This window comes from Mycteria americana, chromosome 3, assembly GCF_035582795.1.
Source record: "Mycteria americana isolate JAX WOST 10 ecotype Jacksonville Zoo and Gardens chromosome 3, USCA_MyAme_1.0, whole genome shotgun sequence".
In the NCBI taxonomy this organism is placed as follows: domain Eukaryota; kingdom Metazoa; phylum Chordata; class Aves; order Ciconiiformes; family Ciconiidae; genus Mycteria; species Mycteria americana.
In genome coordinates, this window is record NC_134367.1 from 103,878,924 (window position 1) to 103,887,669 (window position 8,746).

At 38.3% G+C, this 8,746-nt stretch overlaps 1 protein-coding gene across 2 annotated transcripts in view; it reads left to right on the forward strand.

Annotated features, from left to right (window-relative positions):
- PPP2R5A (protein phosphatase 2 regulatory subunit B'alpha) overlaps positions 1–8,411 on the forward strand; it is a 46,920-nt gene extending 38,509 nt beyond the window's left edge. The window contains exons 9-13 of one of the 2 annotated variants that reach the window (XM_075496383.1): positions 2,733–2,783; positions 3,764–3,883; positions 3,964–4,091; positions 6,279–6,380; positions 7,174–8,411. In XM_075496383.1, the coding sequence (XP_075352498.1) occupies positions 2,733–2,783; positions 3,764–3,883; positions 3,964–4,091; positions 6,279–6,380; positions 7,174–7,306 (534 nt within the window). In that variant the 3' untranslated portion in view covers positions 7,307–8,411. The remainder of the gene's footprint in view (positions 1–2,732; positions 2,784–3,763; positions 3,884–3,963; positions 4,092–6,278; positions 6,381–7,173) is intronic. The other variant, XM_075496384.1, reaches the window with a different exon arrangement.
- Positions 8,412–8,746: the final 335 nt, after the last annotated feature.

The window sequence follows — 8,746 nt, forward strand, 5'->3', positions numbered from 1 at the left end:
TCTGGACTATAGTATATACAATTCTAGTTGCCTCTTAATCAGTAAAGATGAATTCAGAATGGAGAAGATACAAGAACTCACTGCAGAGTCACTGCCTGTGCTTGCTTTGGTCATTGCGTACAGTAAAAATGGCTTTATAAAGGAGTGCAAGTTAATAAGACGATAAGAAGTGAAGCTTTAAGAAACTTTCTGAAATGCTTGAAAAGTAGATGTTAAAATTCAGGGCAACTGATGAGATAGCATTTGGAATTTTTTTTGGCTTTAGGTCAAGTAATATTTTAAGAACTCCAGAAGGCTCTCTTCATGAGTACCTTACTGTTATTTTTCTGGCAGGAATTGTCACTCAGGGTCAATTTAGAGGACATTAAATCCAAGCTCTTGTAACTATGGTAGTCTGCCTTAGGTCAGTCCTGATGTCTGCAAAGCTGACAGGAAGAGTTTGTTACCTAACCCTGCTAAGTGCAATGGCCTTTACATTGAAGAAATCAGGCTAAACATGCAATCCTTGTACATAAGACAAGTTTTCTAGCAGGTGCCTACTGTTGTAAGTCAATTTATGGGAATTTTGTAGCTCAGGGAGAATTATTAATCTTAAGAGTTTTGTGCAGTAAGAGCAGCAGGATTTCAGTTTTGCATTCATGTTGAGTATTTCTTTGAATAAAATCTTTGAACATAAATGTGCATGTATCAGCTTTTTAATATGAAAGCATAGTCAAGCTGGAAACTGATACTCTCTCTGAGGAGCAAGGAATAGGTATCTTGTTGAGGTCTGCACTGTTATACTCAGAACATGTTATTTCTTTATCAAGTATATGAGTCTGTGTAGCGAAGTATATTCAACACTCTTACAATAACAAGTGCTGGAAACTGGACTCTTCCAGCTAACTCAATTTTATGTTTTCGAGACCAGTAAATTCATGCTCCGGTTACGGCTGTATGGTAGGTTCTCGCAGCTTTTCTTTGGCAAATGTGCTTGTCTGAAATTTTTTAGCTTACTTGCACTGTTTTAGGGGAAGGGGAGGTGTCGGCAGAATGAGCTATTATACCTGTAAATGTTCGGGTTTGTTCTTTGGAAATACAAAGTCTCAGTAGTATGTAACGGAGTCCTTCGGTTACAAGCTAATTAACAGAAAATGGCCCTAGATTTAAAGTGTATTTACATATAATACTTTAAATTGTAATCTAGAGAAACAAGTGTAATTAATTCATGCAAGTCTGACTTCTCAAAGGTGGAGGAGAAGCGGGTGAGTGAAGGACTGCCAGATCAGGTAACTGCAGTGAAATGGGGGAGCTCAGAATTTCTCCTCTGCCCTCACAGTCCGTCTGCCCCAGCTCCTCTGCTCTGTCCGTGGAGGCAGCAAGGAGGCCAGGTCAGTACCGGCTGATCAGGGAGGGAGCTCTGCCCCTGTGGGCCAGGCAGCAGAGGTGTCACCTGTATGGGCTGATCCAGGCCTCTTGCTCCTTCATCAGGTGTCAGATGATGGCATTTGTATTTGTTGTCTGTAGCTTTCTGCCGGCTAGGTAGAACTGTGTAGTCAAGGCTCTGCAAGGAATCTGTTCTTTCCTTGTAACTTGCTTTCTTTTTGTGGATTTGAGCATAGGACTTTACCAGCTGCCTGAGGTTTCTGCATTTGCTCAGGGTCATTTGAAGTGACATTCAGTTTTGTAGTAGCAGGATATGTGTGTATCCTAGGATAAAGACTTGTGGGCACTTAAAATCATACTAACTTTTTCTCTGGAAGGTCACTTTTGATAGTACACATAGTTGGGATTAAAACAGCCAGCTGGGAAGTTGGGGGGAAAAAAAAAATCAACATGGCAAAAATCAAATATGGAAGGTATTCAAATAGTTGAGTAAGTTTTACAGTTGGATATGATCAATTAGTTGCTGTTGTATCATAAAAATAGAGGTCCTTTCCTCAGAATGAAAGTTTATAAGGCTTTGAGAATGTTTCTGCTTCCAAAACATGCAGTTACAGGGGTTTTTTTAGCCAGCATGAATTTTGTAATTTAGATGCCATGTCAAATGTTTGTTTCTCAGAAACAGGCCTCCAGCCTTTGTTTGTTGTGTGGTCCCATTCCACCCCCCTGCCTTGGGGGCTGTACTTTCTAATTAAGTTTTGCTAAAGGTTTTTCCAGTTTTGTGTAAGACAGTTTCCAATGTAGATACTAGAATAAATTTTCTCTGTAAATTCACATCTTTTTTTTTTTAGTTTCCAGTCCTTAACACTTCAAATTCTAGAAGAAAAAAGGAAGTGGTAGAGGCCATGACTCCTCTGTGTAGCCCTGTTTGTGTAGTCAGCGTATACTGCTTGCTCTTGGGCTTCAAACCTTGATGCCAAGACAGGTGCTCCTGAAAGTATGGATGAATAGAAGACAAAAAATATTCTGGGAAGTCTAGCTACAGGGGGGTTAACTTCATTTAGTGATGTTTTGATGTTATCAGCATCCTATCGATTAATGTATGTACTGGGATGGAAGTGGAGTATGAACCGATAATCAAAGACTTGTGAAGTGATAAGGGTCTAAATGTATTCTGATAACCTAAACAAGATAAATATTTAAATGAGACAGCACAGTATTTATTTTCAGTGGAACTACATTTAGCTGTATTCAGTTTTCACTGAACCTCTGGATAAGGAAAAGGAAACTAATACTTTTTTTTTTTTTAATCTTATCAAGTATGTAATATAAACTTGTTATGCTTTAACTTGTTTGTATTTTTAATATAGGTAATCAGAGGACTGCTCAAATTTTGGCCAAAAACTTGCAGTCAGAAAGAGGTTGGTTTTGTCTCTCGTTTCTGGTATCTGCTGTGATGTAACATGTGTGGCAGGTTCATACACCTTACCTCTGCTGTGCTTTTCAAGAGATCTTGTAGAAAACTTGCAGTTCTTGAAGCTTCTTGAGGTGCTCATCTGTCATGCAACTCAATGCGGTTGTTTTGTATGTCCGTTCTTACTATGGTGTTACTACATTAAAACTATATTAAAAGTTGCGTTCTAATTAAGATGTTGTATAGAAAAACAACTTTCTGAGGTGAGAAGTATTTTAGTAGATATAGACTAGGCTGGAGGTAGCAATCTGTAATGTGACACAGACTTAGCATTTGAGATACCGAGTTAAGTGTCTGGTAAAGCGTCTGGTAAAGCATACGTACATTCTTTTTCTGTAGTATAAAAATAACTTTAAATGGTCTTGGGAAATTAATTTTTTCTGGTTCCTTCTATGTAGTTAAAATGAGTTTAAAAACCAGCAGTTTGATTTATGCCACCAGATCCCACCCTCTGACAGCTCTTTAAAAGTAGGGTCCTGGTTTGTGTGAGTGGTGTTAAATTTTTCTGTGCCATCTACCTAGTGCTCTGCTAGTTGTAACTGAAAACGGGAATTAACTATTTATCACTTCAAAAGCTACTTTGGAGATCTTGGATAATGGTAACCTCTGTAGCCATTCTTGAAATAAAATGTTCTAGCAGGGTTTTTTTAACTGTAAAAAACACATTCTGCAGAAGCAGTTCTGTGAAGTGTTTAGAGCAATTACACAAAAGAAGAAATCCAAGATAAGAGCTGTAACCGGGTAGCTGAAACTGATGATTGACTTCTTTCAGGCTGCAAAAAACCTGTGGATGTCTAAAGCATTGTAATTGTATACAGTGTTCTTTGCAGGATTCATAACTAATATGTAAGCTGTATTTTGTTTCTGTTTACAATGGAGATATAAATCATTCTCATACTTTTTGATATATTTCTTTTATACAAACAGGTAATGTTTTTAGGTGAAATTGAAGAAATTTTAGATGTAATAGAACCGACACAATTCAAAAAAATAGAAGAGCCTTTATTTAAGCAAATATCCAAGTGTGTGTCAAGTTCACATTTTCAGGTAAAAAAAAAAAAGAGTATTAAAAAATAGCTTGTATTAATTTATTTTGTGGCTGTTGACCTGTAAACTTTGTGTTTCAGGTTGCAGAAAGAGCTTTGTACTTCTGGAATAATGAATATATTCTTAGCCTGATTGAGGAGAACATTGATAAAATTCTACCAATTATGTTTGGTAGTTTATACAAGATCTCCAAAGAACACTGGAATCCGTATGTAATGTTTAACTTTATCTATAGTACCATAAATAAGTTGTCCCCTGTTTCAGGTTTGAATGGTAAGCTTGTAAATGTGATTTCATTTTTACCTAAATCAGATGAAATAAATGAGATTATGGGTGCTGAAATGGATGTCATTTTCAGCTATATCATGCTTTCACTGTTCTGCATTGCTGTGGTGGAGAACTGGCGTTCACTGAAAAAGTATGAGGAAATTGGATTGATGGTCTTGATACTGTAATCACATTTGATCTTATGCGTTAGTTAAAAATGCAAATTAATACTACTTAGACCAAAACAATTTCCAAGGGATGCTTCTGCTGTATTTATGCTTTGCTGTCCTTTACTACTTTAGATGAACAAAATTCTGTCAGTGTCTTCCTAAGTAGTTGTTGCTGCCCAGTGAGATAAGAAAGGGAAAGATACTATCAGAGAAGAGCAGTTGCCTACCACTATAAAGTATCATAGGAATGAGAAATGAGTGACTACTTCATTTTTATATTTAATGCCACCAGTTAAATGTTAGTATTTTTTATCACGTTTGAAAGAAGCAGTAATTACACTGAAATACTAAAAAGCAAAGTTTGCTTGTGTCCAGCATCCTGAATTGAGTTGCAAGTCAATTTGTAAAATGTAAAGCTCGTACACGCAAAAGCCAGGGTAGGCAGGAGCCTCCCACAACTTTGAAGTTACATCAGATGTGCTGTTTTAAGCCCTTAGAGGCTCTGAAATTATTCTGAATTTATCTAGATGGTGTGTCTAGTTGCAAACGTTATCAGCTGAGACTGAACATAAATTTTGGAGAACTAGTTCTTGGAGCATTAATAGTACTTGGGACTTCAACAAATTTGAAGGATGTCCCTCTTTCCCTAGCTGCAGACAGAAATTGCTCTTTATGAAGGAAGTGGAAGACGCAGGGTAACTGTATACCTTAAGGACCAGGAAGTCTGAGGAAGAAAGTCTAACCTTTTGGTTTTAATCTGTTTAGGAGGGCAGAGTAACGTGCTTATCCATCTAGCTGTCCGATATAGACTTAACTATTTGCTCAAAATCAAGCTTTTCCTCTCAGAAAACCAAAACCCCGCATCGGCTCTTGTCTTGAAACCACATGAAAGCCAGTGTTCAAAGAAGAAAAATAAAGTGTGTAGACAGCCTAAGTGTACTGTGCATTTTGAATGAGCATAGGGCCTCTGAATAGTTGGGAGACTTCCTAGTGCCACAATGGACAGAGTGTACTGAAAAGGCAAACCTGGTCCTTTGGGTACTTCTTTAGATTTTTCTTTCACTCATTTTTCAAGGTCAGAAGACTGCATGGCACTCCTGCTCTACAACCTTACAATCAATACTGCTGTGTGAAGGTGAACTGCTAGTGAGGGGAAAGATGGGGAAGACAGTTCACCTACTTTTTATTATTGATAAGCTTAATGATAGGTGCCTTTAATATTTAATTTTATTGCTATTTTTGCATTTCTGTGTGTAATTAAGAGTGGGTTTAAAGGAGATAACACTATATTTAAGACAACTTATTGAAATATGAATGCCTTCATAAAAAGAAGAGTAATACCTAACATGGAAGTATGGACAGCCATGTAAGACACAGCCAGTATTGCTCAAGCTGTTTAGTTTCTTAAAGAAACTAAGGTACCGGCAACCATTATCTGATGTTCTCAATTCAATTCTCTAATAGGGCATATGCGGCAAAACTATCTGCTGCCCAGAAATGCTTCTGGTAGAGCTTTTAGTAGCTGTATTAAACCATGCGCCTGTGGTTCCTCTGCTGCATTCTTTTGCCCAGTCCTGAAGCTATTAGCCAGAAGTTTATTTTTCTAGACTTTTGTATTTCTGTACTCAAATATTACAAAATTGTTGTTAAAACTCAGTTTATTAAACGTTAACTTAATTGAATGGCTTTATAGTACAGCCACAGTACCAATAACTATATCCTGTGCAATTACAAGACTCAGGAATTTAAGGTTAAACAGCTGTTTAAAAAAAGTTTAAATATGCATTTTATTAATTTACAGAGGAAATTATAGTAAAGGATTTTGTTTCAGAAACTCACTGACCTTACAGTAGTATCTTAAATAAGAAGTTCAGAGTCCAAAAAAGAAATCCAACACTTCTTTACTGAAGTTAATGTTGTGTTGAGTGATTCTAATGGTTGTGTTCCTTCTGTTCTAGAACTATTGTGGCACTGGTATATAACGTGCTGAAAACCCTGATGGAAATGAATGGCAAGCTTTTTGATGAACTTACAAGCTCGTATAAAGCAGAAAGGCAAAGGTACTGATTTTTCTTCCAAATGCATGTTGATTGAATACATATGTAGAATGTACCAGCTGAAAAGAAACAAAGCATTCTGTAGTGGAACTGCTCATCAAATACTTGCTGCTGCCTGTTGCTTGAGTAAAGCACCCATGCAGGTGTGTCAGTGGTGTGGTGGGAGCTGAAGCCCCAGGGAGATGGCAGGAAGGCCCCAGCTCCCTGTCCTGCTTGGGCAGGGAGCGTGCTCTCTCCTGTCTGGGAAAACTGGGCTCAGCTGTTGCTGCGAGGGGCTGCCTGGTGCTGGCTCTGCTGCTTCAGGGGGTGTTGTCTGAAGAAAGCTGAGCTGGGGAATACTTCATAGCTCAGCTAAAACCTCTCTCTTCTCCTACTAAGCTAACCTACTAAGCAGTACTGTTGGAGTAAGGCTGGCAGGGTGTACGTTATCCTGGGCCAGCTGAGACCACATGCTAAGTCTCCTTTCAATAGTTGTGCTTTTCTCCCCTTAAGATGCTTAGTCCCTTAATTTGTTTGCATGTGATAAAGAACCTCCTTAGAATTGCAGTCGTCTGTGCAAAACCACACTACAGCAGTTGTCTGAGTTTGTTGGAGCAAAGTTACAGTTTTACCACTAACCGTTACCAGTTTGTATGGTTGCTTTTTGATAGAGGAAACTGTAATTGCATCTAAAAATAGCTTTGGAGAAAATCTTACGAGAGGGACTTACTAGATGTAAATCACAGTTGTTAAGTAACTGCATCTCCACATTGCACTTAAAACACATCTGAAATTGATACTTCACTCTTTTCAACAGAGAGAAAAAGAAAGAATTGGAACGTGAAGAGTTGTGGAGAAAGCTAGAGGAGTTAAAGCTTAAGAAGGCTATGGCAGAAAAGCAGAACAGCACTCACAATGTGCTAAATGCACACAATACAAGTGCCAAATAAAAGAAATGACCACCTCTACTCGGCAGACGTACTTTTTTGTACCCTTTTGAAACATAAGGATTTGCAGAAGAAACCTCATCAGTGTAACAGAAACAGCCAATTTTTTTCTCTGGCACGTGTAAAGATTTGAATTTAAATACAGCAGTTAAGTGATGTCATTACCACAGCATATTGTAAATTTGTCTAATTATTGATATACTGTCACTTCCAACGTTTCATAGAACTGAATTATCATCCTTAATGAGTGAAATAATTATGGGAGTGGTGAGAATTATGACTTGAATTTTTGATTGTGTTGCACATAGGCGGTGTAGTTTGCTATGTACATTTTTTTTCCTTGTTTTATATGTGCTTTTCACATCGCTGCATACTTTGGTTAAGATTATAGAAAAGGCTTCTAGTTGTGCTGTATTTTCTGAAATAAAACCAAGGTACGTTACCGTAACTTGAGATATTCAGTATGTGCCCCTTGCAGCACTGAAAGGAACTTGGGTATGGTGCTGTCCTTGAATTCCTGATTGGATTCAGATTTAGATTTATGTAATGCTCACATTAGAAGGAGGCAAAGTAGGGAGAGAAAGTCAGCTTGAACAGGTTGGGGTGGTCCATGCGTCTTGCCTGCAGCTGGGTGAGTGCCTCTACCCCATTCTTGCTGCCTCTTGGTCCTGGGCTACTTAGAGATTTCCTCCTGCTACAGCTGAGGATGGAGCTTCCTCTAGAAAGCCCATCAATGATGCTCCTCATCAGCCCAAGGACTCCCTGCAGAGTAGTGCAGGTCTCCTAGAGACTATCATCTTGGGTGTTTCTGCGTTAGTTTTAGCATCTCTTAGACTGAAGAATGAGACCAAAATTGGGATTACTTTTTTTAGTAAGGAGGGAAGGATGTCAATAAATAGTTCCTTGTTTTATTTAAAGAAAATGCAGTCTGTTTCTTAAAGGTGGAAAGTTGACAATAGAAGTCTTGTCTGTTTACTTGATCAAGTATTTTTCACATCTTTTATCAGAGTACCATTCCAATCTCTTAAATTGCAGTTGTGTGGAAAACTTTTGTAATGAAAGATCTTTGGGGAATTGAGCAGCATTCAATAAAGTCTTTATGTTTGTATTTAGTGCTGTATATCACATCTTTGTGTTCATAAAGACCAGGAGAATTAGAATGGCTTTTACGTACAACCTTTTAACTGCGCATGCGTCTAAACCTGTGCCTCTTCACCGAGTGGCAAAAGTGTTGGAGGCGCAGGCTGCTGGGGTTTCATTTTTGAGTAGGGTGGAAGGCTTTGTTCTGCTCCGTTCAGTACAGAGCAGGTGCTGGTCAGAACAGCTGAGGCAGGTGTCCTGGGCTTGTTTTACCTATTGCTTGACTGGGTTACTGACTTTATTCAAGCAGTTTCTGGGGGAAAGTCTCTACTACACTGTTTGAGTTGACTTTATTATGCTTCT